This window comes from Lepisosteus platostomus, chromosome 10 (genome assembly GCF_059453375.1).
Source record: "Lepisosteus platostomus isolate fLepPlt1 chromosome 10, fLepPlt1.hap1, whole genome shotgun sequence".
Taxonomy (NCBI): domain Eukaryota; kingdom Metazoa; phylum Chordata; class Actinopteri; order Semionotiformes; family Lepisosteidae; genus Lepisosteus; species Lepisosteus platostomus.
Genome location: NC_142620.1, coordinates 4,452,482 through 4,473,750, shown reverse-complemented (window position 1 = coordinate 4,473,750; position 21,269 = coordinate 4,452,482). Strand labels below are relative to the sequence as shown.

The 21,269-nt window shown below is 38.5% G+C and overlaps 1 protein-coding gene and 1 long non-coding RNA gene across 3 annotated transcripts in view; both read right to left on the bottom strand.

Annotated features, from left to right (window-relative positions):
- mipol1 (mirror-image polydactyly 1) overlaps nt 1–21,269 on the bottom strand; it is a 69,887-nt gene that overhangs the window by 23,349 nt on the left and 25,269 nt on the right. For both annotated transcript variants that reach the window (XM_088647595.1, XM_088647596.1), the window contains 7 exons: nt 19,993–20,350; nt 18,137–18,272; nt 16,348–16,453; nt 13,648–13,777; nt 10,230–10,263; nt 9,389–9,559; nt 3,604–3,711 (listed from right to left, as the gene is read on the bottom strand). In XM_088647595.1, the coding sequence (XP_088503721.1) occupies nt 3,604–3,711; nt 9,389–9,559; nt 10,230–10,263; nt 13,648–13,777; nt 16,348–16,453; nt 18,137–18,272; nt 19,993–20,350 (1,043 nt within the window). The remainder of the gene's footprint in view (nt 1–3,603; nt 3,712–9,388; nt 9,560–10,229; nt 10,264–13,647; nt 13,778–16,347; nt 16,454–18,136; nt 18,273–19,992; nt 20,351–21,269) is intronic.
- LOC148653070 (uncharacterized) lies at nt 4,055–9,382 on the bottom strand. Its single transcript, XR_015941587.1, has 2 exons — nt 7,647–9,382; nt 4,055–7,578 (listed from the first exon to the last, which is right to left on the bottom strand). It is a non-coding gene; the product is annotated as an uncharacterized LOC148653070 (long non-coding RNA).

The window sequence follows — 21,269 nt, the reverse complement described above, 5'->3', positions numbered from 1 at the left end:
AAAATAAAAAGCACTGATATCCAAGGTCAGACTGGCATGTGTCAGTTTAGTGTATCCCTACATCTTGGGTTCCATATTTTAATCAAAATGCATTGAACTATCGAATAGCTATTAATAATTACGGAATGAATTAGTCATAAAAATCAATTTACTCCTAAAACAATTTTCACAAAGACCCTCCAAAATGCACTTCTTTAGAGTGGAAGCAGAGCAGAGCTGCAGCTCCAATTTAGGAAATTGCCACGTTGATGACGTACTCTTGCAGTGTTCAAAATGTAGCACACATTCACCAAGCTGCACAGATGTTGGGTTCTTTTTACTAAACACCTTTTCAATAATGATTTCACTCTATTCTGAGATCAATGACTTGCAATGGAAGTAAAACAGAAGTTCTCAATCTCATGACTATCACTTCAAAAATGTGCCTTACTTGTCTTCTCCAATGCAGCTCTAATGGAATTTCCTAATGGAAGTTTTTTTTTTTATTTCACAGCACAAAATTTGATTTTAAATGATTTTTGTTGCTTTGCATGACATGAAAGGACAATGTTGTGAAACATGCAGTCTACAGTGACCAATAAAGAAAACAGCTTGAAAGTAAGCGATTAGGTGTTGGGTGAATTCATGAAAAAGGAAAAGGACTGAGGTTCTTTAATAAAGCACTCTGTATTTCTCTGGCAGTCAAATGACATACAATATTACCCTCATCTGAAATGTGAAGCCTTGATTGTGAAACACTACAAAAGTGCAATGTGCAGTTCAGCTCTATGACAATCAATGCCTGGGTGGTATACTGTGGGTGAGACGTCCACTCTAACACTGGGTTTGCACTAAACCCAAATGATGACTCAGAAACAGACAGGGAGAGGAAATCGTTATAAAGCTCTGAGACCCAAAAGCGATTTTAACAAAGTGAAAAAAATACATAAAAGCAGCATTTTTATAAGTGTGGCCTTGGAAGTCATAATAAAGAAAATAATAATCCTTAAATTTAGTTAATTCTAGCCACTCAGTTAAAGATTTTAACCCCTTACAAGGAAAGAATGCTAATCAAAGCTAATAGCGGGTATCTTCGGTTTCTTTCAGTGTGATACCTTATTCATCTTCAGATTGTTTTGTAGATCTGTACTCAGTACTGTAGACTAATTTTACAACAGCTGTTCCCATTTCATTTTAAATTAAAAAACGTAGCTCTGTAATCCCAAGAGTCAATCTATAATTAAGGGGATTTAAAGGGAAACCAAGTGCTACATTAATAACAAAATTTAATATCATTCTTAATAAGCCATCAAAAGGACTTGCTAAGAAATAAAGAAGTGCACAAATATTACTAGCCTCCCTAAACCTCACAATCTGACTGGACTTTTTTTCTCTGCCAGTGAACCATGATTTTTAACATTAAGAATTTATGATCAATCAGAATAAGATCTAATTAACATTGGGATATTCCAAGTCACGTGCTGGCTAATTGTTACTTTTGCTCTCGGCTGATTACTAAATTAAAACTTTAATATTTGTATGCCTACTGATTGGCATTTAATTGTGTTACCTAGGTGGCTGTTCTGCAGAGGTGAGTTTGAATGTTGTGTGCTACTGTTCATTTCTCCTTGTCAGCCAAAGCATTATCTTCAAATCCACCAGCAAATGTTTGTTGGAGGGAATTTAAGGTTGTTACTAACATACAGGCTTGTATAAATACAAATGCAGACATGCATACATGTGCGTGCTAGAACACAAGTCCTACAAGATTATATAGAGAAGCATGCCTTGGCATTGGGATGCTACTGACGTCCTCCACTGGCGTTTTGAAACATATTTGAACACCATGCAATGTTATTAAAAAACAGGGGTTTAATAAACTTCCTGGGACAGATCCATGAAGGCCTTTGTATAAAAGGGCATTCAGACATCTGCTTGGCAGAGAAAGTCAAATCAGACCAAAAAAAATGCCCGTTTTTACAATGTGCTTGTTCTTGTTGCATAGCAGTTAAGACAGATCCCACTACAGGGAAAAACAGGAAAAAAATGTCTTTCTTTCCCCAGTGATTCACAAAGGACAGACGGGGAGATGGATATGTAGTCCATTTAATGAGGTGTTGCAGTTAGTGCAAACCATTACAAAAGGCCCTGCAGGAAAGGATTACTTCAAACCAGCACATGAAACAAACCAAACAGAGATCTGGGCTGGGCAGGTTGTAAAACTCACAACAAGTGAAAGAAGGCCAAAATAAAATTCCTTTACTGTACAAACCTAGGACAGAAATTAATTTTGACGCACATTATAAGCTGTTTTATGCTATAAAGCAGTTTTAAATAAATAAATAATGTAATGTAATTCTCAATTTGCAATCAATCTAAAACAAAAAAAGGACTGGCAGATAATTTTTGAAATACTGATCTTTCAGCAAAGGCTGTGAAGCCAGATGCACAGAATGACTGCCAGGCTCATGCTACAATGTTTCTAAGCTGCTACATATAGTTTGGTGTGTGTTGTGAAATACCATAAGTGCTCGATGAGAGTTTTCTATTGTCCAAGCCCAGAGAAAAAAACAGATATTTGTAGATTGCACACAGATTGATTATACAGCAATTCCCATATAGGCATTACACTATTTCAAAGTAATTAACATCATTTAAAAATATCCTTACATTCCATATAAGTCATGGCAGATAATTTTTAAACTCTTATCCAGAAAACACAGCATACACGTTTTCAAACTCATTTCATGTTTATGTCCATATATATATATGTTCACATATCATCATATACAAGAGATGAAGCTTTAAATTTGGAACATTTTCACATTTCTGAAGCGTCTTATTTGCTACTTGTTACAAAAAGGTTTTGCCGCAAAAGAATTGCTAAGTTTACTCTGTGCAAGATCCAACCGGTAGAAGGATGCAACTTATTAACCAAACTCCCAGCTTTGACATCTTTCTGTGGACTATTTACTCTGTCCTATCAGACTGTTGATCAGGCATCAGTTTTATAGCTCTATATTAAGTGATTGGGCTTGGGTTCATCTGATAAATGCTAAAAATCAAACAAGCTTCTGTTTACCTCCTACCTCTTTCAAGGGTTTTGTCTGGCATTACTGCCTGTTCTTGCAGATCTAATTTCAAATCCTGTCAAATGCGGGGACACCAGTACGGTTGGTCAACACTTTTCATTGCCGCAACTCACACACTGACGGGGGCAGAGCGGGCAGAGTTCTGTAGTGTCTTCGCATTTAGGTAAATATCACGAGACGCTGACCTGTATTCCTGAAACATCCCATGCGGATGTAAGCAACAAGTTAACCTGCAGGTGACGTTACATGAAACAGAACCAGACGTGGGGAAAAAACAAAAACAAAACAAAAACGCCTTAAGAACCAGCATAGAAAAAATTTAAGGAAGCATGCTATGGCTTTTCCCGTTTTTCAAATAAATAAATAAAGCCCTGGCAGAAGGGTGCTGTATCTGTGTTTAAAGAAGGAGTTGTTGGCAAACACCCTGGTGTACTTGTGCTGAAATGTACACAGCTGATGTATGCATCACACAGCCGAGTAGGTACCAAGGGCTCATAACCTTAATTTGCCAGGATCTTGGTTGGAGATTTACCTTCAGAGCACGTTCCTGATTGTTTTCGGCAGTCAGATGTCTCATGTTGTTTGCTGAAGTCTGGCTCTGCTCTTTCAGATGATGAAGATCCTGCTCTAAGCGTTTGCACTGTGGAAAAGGGAAAGAATCACTTTGAATATATTAGCACAAAATTTTCCTCGGCCGAAGCCGCTGAAGAGCTCTGCGTTTAACTTGTCCAAATATATGCATGCTTGGGTAGTTACCCAGCCACCTTCTCCCTCTGGTGAGGCCTTTTCGGCAAGGGCCTTAATAAAAGTCTCCGAGAGCCAAGGGCGATGCGGCGGGGGAATTTAACACAATACAAGCGAGCTGCCCAGTGAAACAGAATAGACCAGGTCAGAAAACCATTTCTCAATACATTTCCTTACAGACATATTCAATAACTGAGCTTTAACATAACAGAAGTCTAATGTGAGAATATGTCGGAATATTTTCTTCTTTTTTTTCAAAGTGAGCAGTACATAATGTCTACACAATAACTAGGGACGTTTATTTCTGTGACAGGTTAACTTTCCATTTTGTGCTGCTGTGCACTCCCAATAGCAGCTTTGATCCACAATAAACAATAAACAGCAAGCGAGAATTTGAAATAAAAGGAGGCACAGTGCTTGGCACTATGGCTCTGTCTTGAAAGAATGTTTTCACAGTGTTTTTCCAGGCTAGCATGATTTCAGGGATGTTCAGTCAGGCCCAAGCTGAGATGCTACTGGAACATACCTATACTGCACACAGTTGGGTGTTTTTCAGATCACAGTGGTATACATTTGCTGTTATTGTAAGTATAATGCTTTATACTGATCCATATGTGCCCTTACTGGCACAGCCTTGATTTTCACATTCCTAGACTCAAGGACACTTACCAGGAATGTAAACTATCGCCATTACTGACAGTAACAATTTTTCAACGTTCAAACCCCTGTCCTGAAATGCCAGGCAAACATCCCTCCAACCAGGACATCGCTCAAGTCCTTCCTCTGCAGACAAAAATAACACTATGTTCTTCCAGACAAAATACAAAAGCCCTCTTTAGTGTCAATGTGAGTTATGGATTTAAGGCAGCAGATGTTTGGAAGCACTTGAGAAAATGTATTTAAATCAGAGCGAAGCTTTAATTTACACACAGTAATTTACAGACACACTGTTTAAAACTGCAGCAGTGCAATAAAGGCCATTTACACGGCAAGTCACACAAAGAGCTAGTCTGAGCTTTTAACAAAGAAAATAATTGGGAGAAAAGCAGATTCGCAATTTTGATAAGTTGGAAGAAGTCCAGTTCAGACAGAAGTTGAATCAAAATACACATTACAACATTTTAATGAAAGCCCCAACTTTCAATGAATCAAAAAGAGTCAGGTCAGCAAAAAAAAAAAAAAAAAAAAAAACTTTTCAAATAGACAGTAAGGTAAGAAAAACTACTGCACTACAATTTCTGTAGTTTCACCATATCAATAAACCAAAGCAGCACAGTTTCTACAAAATGGCACCCTGGAATAAAATCACAAAACTAGCTGTAACCAAACGCTTCCACTGTCGTAAGAGCGTGTACATTAAGAGAAATAAAGACTGTTCCCAGCACTCATCCACCTTTTTATATTCACATCACCCTGTAGATCTCCGAGCCTTTGCTAAAACAGCAACCCTCTGCCTACTGCCTCTTGGTTAATCCCTACAAGATGAAGAAAAGGATACATGAACCGATTGGGGGTTTCAGAAATCCTTTAGGATAGAGTGTTCGCGTATTCTAGCCTCTGAAGGATTATGTGCAGACTTGCGCCATACTTTTGAAACTGCTCCAATGGACGGATTCTTTAAAAATTTGCTCCTTTATTAAAATGCACCTTTACTGTGAATTCTGGGTTAATCCCAGGGCAGTCGTACTGCTGGAAGTGAGTGACCCCGGTCTGAGCTGTTCATAGACCCAGCTCTCAGTATCCACTCGTAACTCGAGACCTCTCTCTCCACAGAGAAGACTATTTACTATGTGGCTGTTCTTCATTTTCATGTTGTCTTATTAAATGCTAAGAAAACCTAATTTCTTTACAACATTACTGCAACAGACACATAAGGCTACAGAGCAAAGTCAATTGTGTCTGTTGGAGCTGAAACTAAATGCATTAAATGTCAGGTTAGTGTTGAGTGATAGCCAAGGCCCATCCTAACAAAATAGCAACACAGCTTTCTTTTTCTTTTAATCATTTGCATGTGACATTTGTGGAAAGATGTCAGTGTTTCAAACATTTATCACCATAATTACTGTGGTAACTCTGTAGTCTGTTTACATTCTTTCTGGGTTACATATTGCTACTTTTTTTATTTTCAGCTAAATAGGAGTGACAATGAATCATGTGGATTTCATATTTGTTCTGAATCAACCAGATAAGATAATTACTTATAAATAAACCTTTAATTCTTTGACAAGTTGTACAGGCACACTTGTTCAAAGTCATCATCATCACCATCTTCATGAAAGTAATACAGAAGGGTTCTAAAAGTTAGTTTTAGAAATAATGTGGCAGCCAGCTCTTGCTCTTTATTTCAGACGATAAGAACAGATTTAATTAAACACAGTCTGTATTTCAAACGTGTATTTTATATTAAGCATGCATCTTAACACTTTTTAAAATTTGACTAATAGGGTTAAGACAATAACAAAGTTGTAATCTTAAATATGAATATAAGACAGGTTACAAATGAAATTAAGGAATTTGGCTACTTTAGGCCATTCAGCTATTCCTCGTTTCAGAACTGATTCAAGGATCTCCACCAGCTGTTTCTTGAAAGAATTCAAGGTATCTGCTTCAACAACATGGCTGGGGTGTTTGCTCCAGACATCTACAAACCATTGTGTGACAAATTCAAAGAGAAAAGAGCATTCAAACAGTTTTTTGAATTAGTTGTTTGCCCGTTGACTGCTGAGAAACTGCAAGTGTCGGGGCCAGAGACATGGAGCTGCAGAACTGCATCTGTAGGAACGGTGGTATTGTACCTCATGGACACCTGCTGACTAGACAGTTAGGGAGAGCAGACGATAACCTCTCAGCCATTTTATGTGGGGAAAAAATTGTGCGGAGTTAAACAAAAAAAGCAAAGATAAAAGTCTGATACACTGTTAAAGGAGGGTGTCTTGAATTGCATCAGGCTCCTGATATTTGCATTTTGATTGAAATGACTTTCTATGGAAATACAGAGTTTTTTTTGGTTCCTGTGGAAAAGATGGCCCTGCACAGCACGCGCTACATGTAGGTGCATTTGAGTGGTCTGTTCAGCAGTCATAGTGAATACAGTGTTCTCTTTATTCTCTCCCCGGCTAATGCATCCCTGTTCGCTCTGATTGAGCTAAACCTGCAATCTGAAAGGATCTAGGCTGACAACCAACAGAGACAACAACAGGAAGAAACTCCAGTATAAATATTCCTAGTTCTCACAGTCAATCCAATTGCAGAAATATCGTGCTTAATAAAGGCAGTTTCTAGGTTTGTGGCCCCCTATCTCGCCGAATCAGCTACAGCTTGTTTACCTTTTCACTGTCATTCTGTTTATTTTCCAAAACATGGGTTTATAATTAAAACCCTCACAATGCTGGACTGCAGAGGGCAAGAAGCACCCCCTCACCTCTTACACTGCAATATAATTAAAAGTAAAACCTGTGAAGTGATTCTACTATAACAGTCTATATAAACAAGGCAACATCTTAATATCTAATTTGACACTGAGCTAACTGTGTCAATTATAACAACTTTTTTGTTATAATAGAAATTGTGGTGTATTTATAGTTGAATTCGGCATATTTTTCAAAGTATTGAAGCCTGAAAAAAGCTTAGTTCATTAAAAAGCTGAATACACTGTCCTTTATGCTTACTGCTAATGACTCTACAGCTGCTGCCTTAAAATAGTCCATACCTTGATTACATAAACAGTTCCTCATTTTTTCACATTCTGGGGCACAACTCCTAACTGTACAGAAATTTGAAATGCACTCGCATAACAAAACTACAGTTAAACACCACCCAGATTAAAAATACTTCTTATGCACTTCAGATTAGTATTTCTAGGTTTGTCTCATTTTTCTCTTCTTTCCCAAATGTAAATACCCCATACACACTCCCAGGGTCAGGGCTGCTTTTCATCTACAATAACAAAGGGGACAGGAGTTCAGCTCCTGGCAATGTAATAATCCCTGGGTTCGCAAGAACACAGGTGAGACAGACAGTAAGCTGGAGGAACACAGATAGATCAGTCCAGTGACATCTATTAAAGAGGATCTCCTCTACTTTCTTCAAATAACAGTGGTTGTAAAACAGGCACAAGCTAGTCATAAAGTAATATAGGGTCTGTTTACCAACAAAGATATCTAGGCAAATACAGACCCAGGAATGTGGGGGCTAACGATGAGGTACAATCTCTGGGTGTCAATATTTAGCTGCATACTTGTTTGTTTTCATTCAATTGAAAATATGTATGCAAGAAAGATATATCAAATATTTGAGGTTTATTCAGCAATATTTGTTTTCACGCATGTAGAAAGTAGTTTGCCTATTTACTCAGTAATCTAATAAATGATTTAAGACTAAATATATAGACTTACCACACTTAATAGACTGATAATAGAAAGCATCTTTAAAAAAAGGAAAAAGAGTCAATATTTAAAGGAAATGGTTTCCGTTTTTTTAAGAAGCACAAAGGATTCTGTCCCAGTTCAGAATGCAGCGATAGGTGTGCTCTTCACTTGCTTTCTGACTTAAAAGTGCAGACTAAGATCAACATATTCCCTGTATAATATGTCATCTATGCACACAGAGTTTAAGTGAGTGGGTAAACATGCCCAAGATTAGGAAAAAAACAAACAGAAAACATCAGAACTGAGAGATTCATCTGCTACAGGTGAGTAGGGAAATCATTAGGAAACCTGTGATGTTTTTCCAAGAGGTACTGTATTTGCACTCTAACAGTATATAAAGCTGCAGGTCCTGGATAGCACTGTTAGCTGATAACATTCAAAGCCATCAAAGGGAGTAAGTCCCATAAGGCCAACATTTATTTTAATAAAAAAGTCTAAGTATACGCAGCTGGCTTTAATACCTTCTATATTCCAGGCAAACACTTTAGGTTTAAACACAGAGGCAAATTTCTTAAGTTTAAAATTCAAGAACTGATTTAAGGAGAATGTTTTACAGAGAGATTCTGTCCTGTGTGTATTTATTTTGTATTATGTAACATACGCATACAATATGTTTGCATTTACCCCCACACACATATACATTCTAGTCTGCCCTAAATACATAGCTAATGTTTTTGCTGCTGTGATGTAAGGAAATGCATGGATTGTTTCACCAAAGGTGATACTTTTTTATTTTTACATTTTCCCACCAAATAACTCTTGCACTACTGCTAATCACTTGTATCAATATTTCTTTTTCAGTGGTTTACTAGGCCCCTGAAGCAATGATAGGTGGGTTAAGAGTTGTATGAAACCAGGCCCACAGTCAGAAAGGGGCCAGTGTGTCTAACAGAGGCATCTTTAGAGCCTAGTGGTCTATAGAAGTGGACTAATGAAACTTGGTGCATTCACACTTGGTCTTTCTTGCACAAATCCAGACTTATAATCGCAGCACTGAACGCAACTGAATGAGCTTTGTGTTTCTCCAACCTCAACAGTAGTGAGCTTCATCCTGACACCTTAAGTTAAAGAATATGGACTGACAACAGGACATGAGCGCAGCAGTGTTTCTGAGCGAGGGCCCCAGATCTCCGCTCCCTGCCTCACCCGGGCCAGGGCGGCGTCCCGCTCCTCGATCACAGCGCTCATCTCCTCGGCGGTGATCCTGCTCCTCCGGTCCCGCGCCTTGTGCAGCCTGTCCGCCATCACCGCGCCGCTCCTCTCGATCGTCAGGGCGCAGGCGGCGCCGTTCACCCGGTTCAGGAGCTCCTCCAAGTCCTGCAGGGAAGAAGGACAGGCGCGCGGTTGCAATGCTCCTGTGCTTCCACACCCAGGGACTGGATCAACTCGCATTCTGAATATCAACTCATGGCAGGGCTGCATCATTTGCTTTGAACCAGAAAGCTGTAAACTCCAACTCAAGCTAACTACACTTCAGAATGAACAAGAGCTGCCCTGTGCTCTGGATTTTCTCCTGTTTATCTGCAGTAGTGACTCCTGTTTACTTTGAAAGCCTGAGCTCCGCTGAACTATAACTAAAAACTTGAAACGAAAGATGTTAATGCCCTTATAACATGTTTGCTGCGCGATAATGCATGCACTGATTATTTGCTTTGAAATGTTTTAATGATGTTATGAGTAAACATGGCTTATTACTAAGAAGTTAATTTCTTTGACACGAAGGCTGTCATGTCCATGGTGTTGTTTTGCTTGCTGTTGGTTGCTAGCTTGGTGCAATTCCCAAGGGACTCATATCCATGATTTTAAAAAATAATAACACGATGGCCTTAACGTTGTTTTCAGTACTGTGGGAATGATGTATCTAATTAGCTTGTCAATCTGATCTCTCCCACCCTCGTTTTCCATTTTAGAGCCCCCCACTTGATTTTACTTAAGCCCGTATAATAAAAACAGTGACACGCCAAAACCTCCGAAGAGAACGGCTTACCATGTCATTTTCTTCAGGGTTAATATTTTCCAGCCTACAGAGAGAAAAAAGGGACACAGAGAGCTAGATCAGTTGCCTTTCCTTTGCACAGCAAAATGAGATCACTTCTCAAATCTTTCGCACCTCAAGTAATTGCAGTCTTCCAGTCTTTGGAGTCGATCATGACACCAAACATATTAAAGTGCCACCTGCTCAGCTGTAGCCTCCAATAATGCCCGATATCTTCCACACTGACGGTGGACTGTTAAGTTATTAATGTTTACTGCTATATATGACTACAGGGATCAATTGTTCATATGTGCCGAGATGTGGGAACAGTGGGCTGCCCTGGAATCATTTGTACTCTTCCCACATTAGTTTCCTCCTCAGAAGACAACTGTAATTACGCTGGAGGTATATTGAAATTGCCAGTTTTTCTCCCCGCCAGACTGTCTCACCAAGCATCATTCTGTCAAAAAGTGTGTGGAAAAAAGGTTTCTTACTTTTTCTGCACTTATTATGTACATGATAACCCCTGAAACACACACGGGCAACCAAAGGAACCGACAAATCTACGATAAGCCCATATTTAACGGGAACATAAGGAACACTGAACAAGTACTTCACATTTTTACGATGGATACGTTTAACAAAAAATCCATCTTAAGAAAACACTGTAGGATTATTGCACGCCATGTGTGACAACTCATCTCATTAAGAAACTGAAAGATATATATATATATGTGAAGCTCTACTCAAAACATGCTGTCCACTATATAATATCCCATATTATTGAAAGGGAAAAGCATAGGTTCTCACAGTTTATAGAATACTATAATGGAATACTGTAATAATGGAAACAGAGAGGGAATATGTGTGTGTTATATTTCTTTTAGCTATTAAGTACAATGTACGTGAAATATTTTCTGTTTGTGGAAAACGCAGGCATGGGCAGATTAAGGTACATGGAAATGTGAAGGAAGAAACATCAACAGGTTACCAATAAAAAGTCCTTAAGTACAATATACTCTGATTACTACCACAATCGACTGTGTGCATATCTACAATGAGCGCCTGCGGATTCTAACCTGTTTCATTTATTTCCATTTATACAGCTGGAAGAGTTTGGGAAAAGTACCTGCACAAGGCTACAACAGCCATATCTCATCTGGGATTTGAACCCACAGCTTTCCAGTTACAAATCCGGAACCCTGACCACCATATACAGCAATAGTCGGAAGACAGTCAGGAACCTTGCAGCGCCTTTTATGGAGGAAAGTCAGGGAAAATACCCAAACTACACTGCAAATCCCAGCAGCTGGTAGTGAGGACCCAGAAGGAGATTCTGTTAAATGTAAAGACTCCGTGCTGCAGGACTGAAGTCCTGGAACAAAGACAGAAACTGTTCATATTGTCCAAGGCACCTTATGGCGTGAACCATACTTTTCATGGTATTGCAAATTAGGTAAGATGCTATAAATAACCAAATATAGTAGGATATACTCCATATATCCTATTTTTGTGATGGTTTTCAACCATGCTTTCCTAACGTTTTGGCTGTGTGTGCAGTTCTTGAATATATTCTGTTGATCTCTGCTACGTACTGCACCTTGAAACTGTGAATTTAATTAAATACCATTGAACAAAAAATACTGCAAATGGATATATGACGCAGCCAGAATTCAAAAGCAATACAAAATTGCCCACTCCCCTAAAAAAATATATATTCCCTTCATAATCTGAGTAAGCATGCAGCAAGTACAGACTCAATAACCTGGAAACAGGTGTACCAGCCATAATTGAATCAAAGCTTTCGTGAATGAAACGGGCGAAGAGGCAGTCTTCTCAGCTACAGGGTACGTGGATCAACGGACTGAGTCTCGCCTCTTCTACTCTATAAAGCACGTCAGTGAGAGGCCAGTAGGTACCAACTTCATAAGAGAAATGTGGATTTTCACATGCAACTTAGCATTTCTGTAAGCACTTATGCTTATTTCTATTATTTATTTGCTTAGCAGAAGCTAAGCATGATCATATAAAATCTTAAAATATAAAAAAAACTCTCTCAAGGTAGAGAGACATGAATTTTTTCAGCCCAAGACCCCTTGCAGATTACTTCCTTTCATAATCTCCTCCAATGTGATGGTTATGCGCTATTCATATTTTAACACATCAGCATGTACTGTGCCACAGGCAGCCACAGGAAAAACAATTCTTGGTTTCGTTTACAAAGGCATTATAGGGATCACCTCCCATTATAAACGCACATACTCAATCATAGAGTGCTTTGAGTGTGACCTTATGAGAAAAGGTTTATGACATGCTTTTCCATATTCCAGGAAAGATAATGTGTTTTGCATGGCTATCAATTACCATATTGTAAGGAGGAAAATTGGTAGTTGGTGGAATATCTGCAGGGAGAATTGTGGCTTTTATATTACCCCCCAAAGCAACTGTATATTGGCACATTCCCACATTCCAGAAATACACTCAACAGAATTAAATGTATAAAAAATATTTTAAAAGGCTTTGAAAGGTGATAAAATATTATATTTTTTTCTAAAATCCTACATTTTATCTGAAATCCTATTGAGCAAAAAACCAAGAATTTCTGACTTTTTTTGTTTAAAATCAATAAATAAGTCTGTTTACCTTATAGCAATATCCGTACATTCTGATGTTTGGTAATCTTTTTTGAAAAAAAAAAAAGAAAAACCTACTTGTTAAGTTCGAAGCTTTTTTTACCGAGTGATGTTCGTTTCACAATGCCAGGGCTTATTGAAAAATCGATTTTTTCCAACGAAAGTTTTATTCCCTTAAGTAAAAATTTAATTACTTCTAAACTGAACGGGCAAATATTGCCTGCTACCCTTTCAGTGCGGACAATACAGCTTTCATTTTAAAGGTCTTGCTTCTTAAGAGTCCCCCAAAAATCACATTAATTAGCCCGAGTTCAGACAGGGTGGTAAATATCTAGTGGGCTCAAGGACTTGATTGATTTCCTATACAGTGCAACTCTTGACTGACAACCTTGTACTCAGGGCGAACAGAGTCTTTTATGAAATGTCACACCCCTCTGAATTATTCCCGAACCAGTCGATATTGGATTCTTTTTTCCATGCCCCGCTCCATTCATTCACCTTGTCCTCTGCCTGAAGAACAAAGCAGTTTCCTAAGTGATGGAAAATAAACAATGTGCCTGTTGCCTCTGCAAATCATTGTAACTCCATCCCTTCCCAAAAAAAAAAAAAAAAAAAAAGAAGCAACCAAGGAATTAACATATGGGCTTAGAACAGATTCCACAAGAGAGAAAGCAAATGGAAACCCTTTCACAGGCTGGAGTCTCCCTTTTCAAACTTCTGTGTTTCCCGTATTCCCTAAAACCAACAAGCACGGTGAGTGCAAGCCATAAATAACAGCGACACAATGCCGCACATACTCCGTGGCCGCCTGCTGCAGTCGCCTGGCACGTAGCAGGGCTTCGTCGCGCTCCTCGTTGGCCAGCCGCAGTCTGGCCATCACAGCCTGGTCCCGCTCCCTCTGGGCACAGTAGATTTCCTCCACCAACGCTGGCGATGAAAAGAAAAACAAGCTTATTATTCTGTAACTCAAAGAGGCTGCAGCTGGTCCAATACAATAACTGCGCTAAGCTCCTATATAATTACATCTCTGCTAATGCAAGAAGCCGCAAGAAAGTATTATCTTAAAAAAAAAAACTTTGACTTGTGAAAGAGTCACAGTGACAGAAACAACCTTGATTATTTAGTACACCTCTTAAATTAAACAGAGAAATGTCTTCCAAGCACTTCTCTTTAGTGAGTGACAATAACCTTCTCACACTAATATCTAAAAGGTAACCGTTTAAAAAAAAAACAGAATATCAGATGGTCTGACAAAAATCATTTTGCCAAGCGCTGCATTTTTGCTTGATAAAGGTATGGCATTTCACTGATTTAAGTATTTTGTATCCTAACAAAAGACAAAAAACAACCCCAGTAATTCCGAAACAGCAGCAGAAATGCAATGTTTATCATCTAAAGACAAGCCGAAGTTCTGTGACTTGAAAATAAAAAGATGAAGAGATGTGTACTTTATGATTTGAATTCCTCACTGGTTTTCCAGTGGTGCTGTGTCTACAGTACAACAGCGGCTGATAAGATTATGTATTGGATCCCTACATCCTTTCCTGATGTGAGACCTGAGGATGACAGTAATGAGTTCCAACTTGTAAATATACAAAACACCTAATATTCAGTGCTAAATCCACGCAAGACCAAAAACACTCCACGACTGCTCATTTAGCAAAATAGCTTAATGATAAACATGAGCCTGTGAGCGACAGTGAGCTATTACAAAGTTCACTAAGGAAATCAATATTGCATTTTAGTTGGAATTTGCTCATTAAACACCCCCAGTAGTAATGCAAATTATATTAAAATGAGGAAGGCAAATATATGCGCTTTAGTTTTATTAAATGTACAATTGACTGCTAATTGCATTCCGTATATGTCTTGTATTTTATTTTAATTATCAGATTGAGCTTTTATCTGGAAAAAAAGTCGTTAGAAAAATTGCTCTTGCCTAGTACAAAATTTCAATATTTGTTCAGCAAAGGTTCACAGTAGTTAAATTACATTAACAAATATGATTAGTTACTATGTAAGCCAACTCTGTTAAGATACTCAGGTTATAAGTAAAACAAATTGGTGTGTGTTTACCATATTATTTGGATATCTCCATTCTTAAATAAGATTGGCAAACATACTGTAATTCATTGTCGAATAAACAATGCATTATTACCGTTTTAACACTCAGATTTATTAAGCAAGCTAATTGCAGCTAATTCTAAGACTGCCAGAGACAAGTAAAAATAAAGAAGAAGTAGGAGCACAAATTTGAATATGAAAAGAGCTACATATTTTGACTTTTCTTATGAAAAACTCTGTGGTTATCATCTCCTCTCCGGTATGGAGTACACGTCAGACAACCTCAGGGTAAACCAGACTACTTGTCTTCTGTGAAAAAACGAAAGTTTTTTCTGTGTTTGCCATTAACATTAGGGCCTTCTCTGTAAATACCATGAGATAAAATTGAGAAGGTAAATACTTCTCTTTTTTTAAAATGTTGATAAATCACGTTACACAGATGACAGCCTAAAGGTTACTTAGCTATGAGATATGCAAATCACACAGTGCCTGTGCCCACACAGCTAACAGAGCTATTAAAAACAGTTTCCCCTTACCTTGACTGGGAAATGTTTTAATAACAATACTATTACATACATCTACAAAATATGAGGAATATACCAAAAGTAGTTTAAATTCTAAAACATTTTAACATGTTTTCTCATTACTTGTGTCCTGAAGCATTTGAAAAATACCAGATTTCAACATTAATTAAACTTTAGACTGTCTTTGTTTTTTAAACCTCTCTTAGCTAGAAGAACAAGTTCTGAACTATGCTTAATAGCCAAAAAGAAAAATTACCTGAACCTTGGATAGTTATATTTTCTTTTTAACATTAAAAAATTACAGTAAAACATTGTTTTTAAAACAAATTAAAAATATAATTTTTTGCACCATAAAATGATGCATTTAAGAAATTCAAGAAAATATTTAAAGTTAGAATTTGAGGATCTGAATTCATTTTATGCACTGCAGTAACCTCTGATCTATTTAGCGGTAGTATCAGTTGGGTAAATAATGAAAACTGGTGAATATCACCATACAAAAAAAACAGAGGGGGAGCTTGGTTACTTTACATAATCTAAAACAATAAGTGATGTTTAATCTCCTGGCTGGAAGGCAACAGCTTTGACAATTATTATTCACTCTTTTCCTTGTTTGATCAGGACCACAGAAAACAAACAGCCTCTTTGTCGCTGGACTGACGTGGTGTTAACAATCTATTTAATTCCCCAATCAGTATGAATCCAGGTAGAGCCCTCACTAATACCAGGACCAGGATCTTAAAACCACCAACTTCCATGAGCAGTTCCAAAGCGCTGTCAAAATAAAAAAAAATACAACCCACAATCATGCTCTTCCCTTTGTAAATACAACTAATCTTTATTAAACTATGGGCTACAGAAACAGCGTGCTCTGTTCTTCTGGCCTTCTGGTGCTGCGATTAGACCCACCTCCACCCTTTTCCGCCACAAGGGCCTCTATCAGCGATTCCTGGAGCTCTGCGTCTACCTGCCTTGTCTCCAGCTCCTTCTCCTTCATGGCAAGCTTGTCTTGAAGCTGAAATTTCAGGGAGGGAATAGGATTGTGAGCTTGCTTCCTGTCTCTCCTGTTCTCTCTGCATCAAAGATTACAGAAATGCATTTACACTGTAACACTGAAAACCAACACATCCAATCACGGAGAATAACTAAGCCTATTTCAGTTGTCAAAAGAGTTCGTCCCCAGCATGAAACCTGTAGCACACCACTCAGAATGGCTGGGAAATACCCTCCAGAAATCACAACCCAGTGAGGCCTTCTGGTTACCCCTGAAACAGACTGATACATATGTGCCCCATGTTTCTGCTCAATGTTTTTGCAGCAGAAGAAAACTCTGCTCCCAGTTTCTTTACCACATAATCAAAGGCATTATAAAAAGTCACCAGTAAATCTCTCTTAGAAGTAATATTTTACAAGTGACAAATTATTGATTTAACCTTTTTTCAAATATTTTTCTCCACCGAGTTTCATTTTTTTCAAAACATGTTTCAGAAGAGCCCTATGCAGCTTTCTCAGGACTGCCAGGAAAAACACCATCTAGCAATATGTGAAGAAGTTAGGGGTTAGGGATTCGGAGGCTTTCTTTCGGCATCTTGCAAAACCAGCATCTAGCACAATTATTTATTTGACATATATCACGGACCTCCATGCATCTCCCCATAATTGAAGAAGATCCACTGAGAAGTGCTCCACTGGTTAAGCAGAGAATGCAAACTGATAAGAATTAAAGGATAAATAGGTTATATATTAAATACATTACACTGCTCTCACAGAAAAATAATTAAATTCTCTGTGTTGACAGTTTTCATTACTATTTTATACAACCACAGTAATGTTATAAGGTGCACCAAAATTGCAGCCAAGATTTGGTATGTTGTATGCAAGCGTGTTAATCTAAAAAGTCAAGGACAAAGTTGTCACGACTCACTCCTACTGGGTTCAAACACAACCTTGGCCCTGAAGATGTGGTGAGCTTCTATTAGGGCTTGGCTGCATCGCAAAAGATTTCCACATCAGCCAGAAGAAAACAGGACATTCTTGAGAGCCCACAGAGGTATTGCCATTACATTCCAAGTCTGTCTCATTGTAGTTGGTTGACAACAGCGCCCCCTATAGGGGGTTAAACTGCTGAGTAAAGTGAAGACCCCACTCCTAACACCAATGAAAAGCTGAAATGTTCCATTTAAAAAACACTAACTTATGAAAACTACTTCTGAATCTGGATTACTCCTCAGTTCTGTCTACTTTTCCCCGTGATGTCCTGTTTGGTTTCCTAAATGCTTCTCAGCTGTAATGCAGACATTACTGTTCCAAGCATCATCAACTTGTTCAATAAAGCAAAATAAAACCGACAGGACCTGCAGCAGTATTCTAGGCAACAGCAGTGTCTTTTTCCATCATAAGTGTGGAAAAACAGAATCCCAGCCAGCTCTCATGAGCTGAATCCACGGCCAGAAAGCAGGAGGACCTCTTTGTGGAGTCCAAGACAACACTGCAAACTCATCTAAGTTGTCCCTACAACCTGATGTGCATAACTGATGACAATGTCAAAGTTTTAGTGTTGCAGTATTTAGCATTTTAGTAATTTTCTAATACACGTTTCTACGGTTTCTAGAAAAAACATTGCCTGGGCCCTCAAGACAGAGTATTAGACTGCATGTGAGCTTATCCAGAATACGAGTACGCAAAACACAATATTTACCTTTTTATTAAGATCCCTCATGGAATCCAGTTCTTTTAGGAGGAAAGCTATATTTTTTTCTTTATCAAGGACAGGGGCTGGCTCTAAAGAGGTTAAGAAACCTCCTGCAATGGTATCAGTTTGGTCTTCTTTCAAGCTGTTAAAGAAAAGGACAAAAACTCATTTATCCAGATTCAATATTAAACTTGAGGTAGAAGAAATCATCAGCACAAATACTCTCAGACTAGTCATTAAGCACAGGTAGTCAATTATCATATGCACAGGGGACACAAATCTGAGACTTTAAAGCACATTACACTGCCTTATTTACTCTGGAATATTAGGCAAATCATACAATTGACCTTTAATATAATATTAAGATATTACCTCTGTGTATTACCGGGTAAATTACTTCCTTCTTGTAACCATGAATTGGATTCAGTTCTTATTAAAGTGCTGCGGGAGCACATCATAGCTTTCAAAACAGTCTCAGTTCTTGCTGATGTACTCTCACGTCAAATTACCTCTTTTAAAGAGCATCAAAGTTTCCTGTTGTTTTATGTCTAAAATTATACATCAACGTAAAACTGACTGTGACAACTTGTGCCACAGCAGGCAGAAGATACCTAATTTGCCACCAAGTTGTGGGCCCCATTTTACAGTATTGATGCTCAAATTATGAACAAAAACCACGTACACTGCTCAAGGGAAAAGCCCTCAAAGGGAATGACATTATAAAAGAAAGAGCTGAAAGTGGAAATACATGCTGTACGCTCACTAGGGTGTTAAAGCTTCCCTGATCAACCATACACTTTCTTTAAAGGAATCTGAAATTAGTTATTGGATCCTGTTGTAGACCCACTCAGTTTTGAATTGCCAGTTGTTCTGGGGCTGTGGTGTCCTGCACTGCCACATGTACAGTACGTGGGAGAAGATGAGATATGCAGACATGCTCCTCTGGCTCATTCACCCACTGAGCCATTCGTTATTTTATACACTGCAAGCTTCCCAGGGCCTGATAGCAACAAGCCCAGCTCCGGCCGGGGGGCAGTACTTCACTAACATGACTGAAATCGTGCAGGAGCCTTGCAGGTCATGGGAGGCCCTGTGCTGAAAAATGAAGCAAGCCCTGACTAGCTAATCCTAAATTACCCAAAGCGTCTCCCCCTCTTGGGAAATCCTGGTCACAGTCAGTTTGTGACATAAAAAAATCAGCTTTTTACTGCTTCGGAGGAGCACATGTTCTGCGGAGATAGATGTGTACTGCAGTGCAGGAACAACACACTGGCCCACCTATTATTTCCTTGCACGTGTACTTCTCCAGCGAAGAATGCCTAAATTTGCAAAACTAATTTCTTTCCTTGAACGCTTTAAACGATAACTGAAAAAAACTGTGGAACACCCAATTAAGCACACACTTCCTTGTGGGTGCAAGTGGTAACATGAATTGGGGTCAACGTCGGTGCCAAAATATTACAGAGCGTTTGAGCCAAATTTGATTTAAATGTGTGTAAAGCACGCTACAATCTCGCTCTTAAAGGAAAGGTAAAACAGAAACACATCACTCAGACTGATGCACCTGTTGTTGTATATTGTTTTGAGAGCTGGCCAGCAATTACAGATCAAACTCTCTTTACAAGCACTGTTCCCAAACATCTGTCAGCTACCAAACAAACACATTTTAATATACTCTACGTTTTATATTTCTTTCTCTAAACAAGAGCTATAGTCATACACTTTACCACACAGCATGTGTGTAAATATTTATAAAAAGAGTTTTTGGAACATAAATAACGTCTTTCTACTTCAGCTACTGCAAGTGTTTCACTGATGTACTTACCAGTGAAAAATCTAAGTAGGAGATGGCTGTCTCTCACCTGTCTGCTGCCCCTTTCCTCCAGTGGGAAGGTGCAATGTGACGTCTGTAAGAGGGGACAGTGCTGTGCTCCTCTGCCTCCTCAGGGCTCTGGGCAGTTTGTTTGTAATTTCTGACTTCATGGGAGTCTTCAGCAGGCACAGAACTGTCTCCACTGTCGTGTGCTTGGCTGAGGTAGTCATGTTCAGGACTCATGCCCCTATAGCCTTCCTGAAGACTAAGGGTTGCTGAAAATGGCTCTCTGTTTAAATTCCCCTGTCCATCGGACATTCTGACTGCCACGAGCTCAAGGTCTTGATAAGGCAGATATATCACAGACCCTTCCTCCTTCACCCTGGAGCGCTGGGTTTCCCTGCTGACTGGGATAAAGGAATAATAGTTATAATATTTGATGTGAAGGAAGAAGATGTCATTATCAGGAAAACAATGTCATTGATGTTATATGATTATAGCAAGGGAAGTGCAAATTTTCCCATGCTTTTTTTTTCTAAAAAAAAAAGATCTAACAAACAGTTTCACATGTTCCGTTTTATTTTTCTGATCACTCTCAACCACTTAAGAAAAGTCAAAACACCATTGTGTCAGCATAAAACACAGACACTCAATATGCCAAGGAAGAAAACAAACATGCCCTCTGTAAATATGTCTGTTGAGAAACATGCCTGAAAGACCTGGTGTGCAGCAAACACAAGTGTCTTATTCTTTGGCAAACTTTCTAAGACCTTTCTGAGCTGCTAATTTGGGGTGGACACATTTTTGGCTCTCTGCATTACAACTGACATGTCTGAAACAGGGCCAGCTACACATGTACTGTACTTATTATAAAACTACTGCTACTATTAACATTAATTAAAGGAATAAAATGAGTTGAACTAAATTAAAGCCAGTTTTTCTGTAGTGTTGTTTGCCTTCATTTTAAATTTGCAATGCAGATCACTGCTGCATATCCGGAATGTTTAAAAACATTCAGTTGATGGGGAAAAAATTGTGCATCAACTGCAGAGTTTAAAATCAGCGTTGACTTTTGTCGGACTAGATTTAAAAAGAAATATATACACAGAGGTAAGTGATTTAACATGAATAACCTCTTAAATTGTTTTGATTAAAAAATTTCCCTTTACTCGCAGTTGAAAAGCTCCAGAGGAAGACAGCATGCTTCAAACGCTTTTAAGCAGGAGATATTTACATTAATAAATGCAATCTAACACTGCATCTGAGCATTGCCACTACGTCCAAATTCTCCAGCTTAGCACTGACAATTATTTTGCAAAAGGTCAG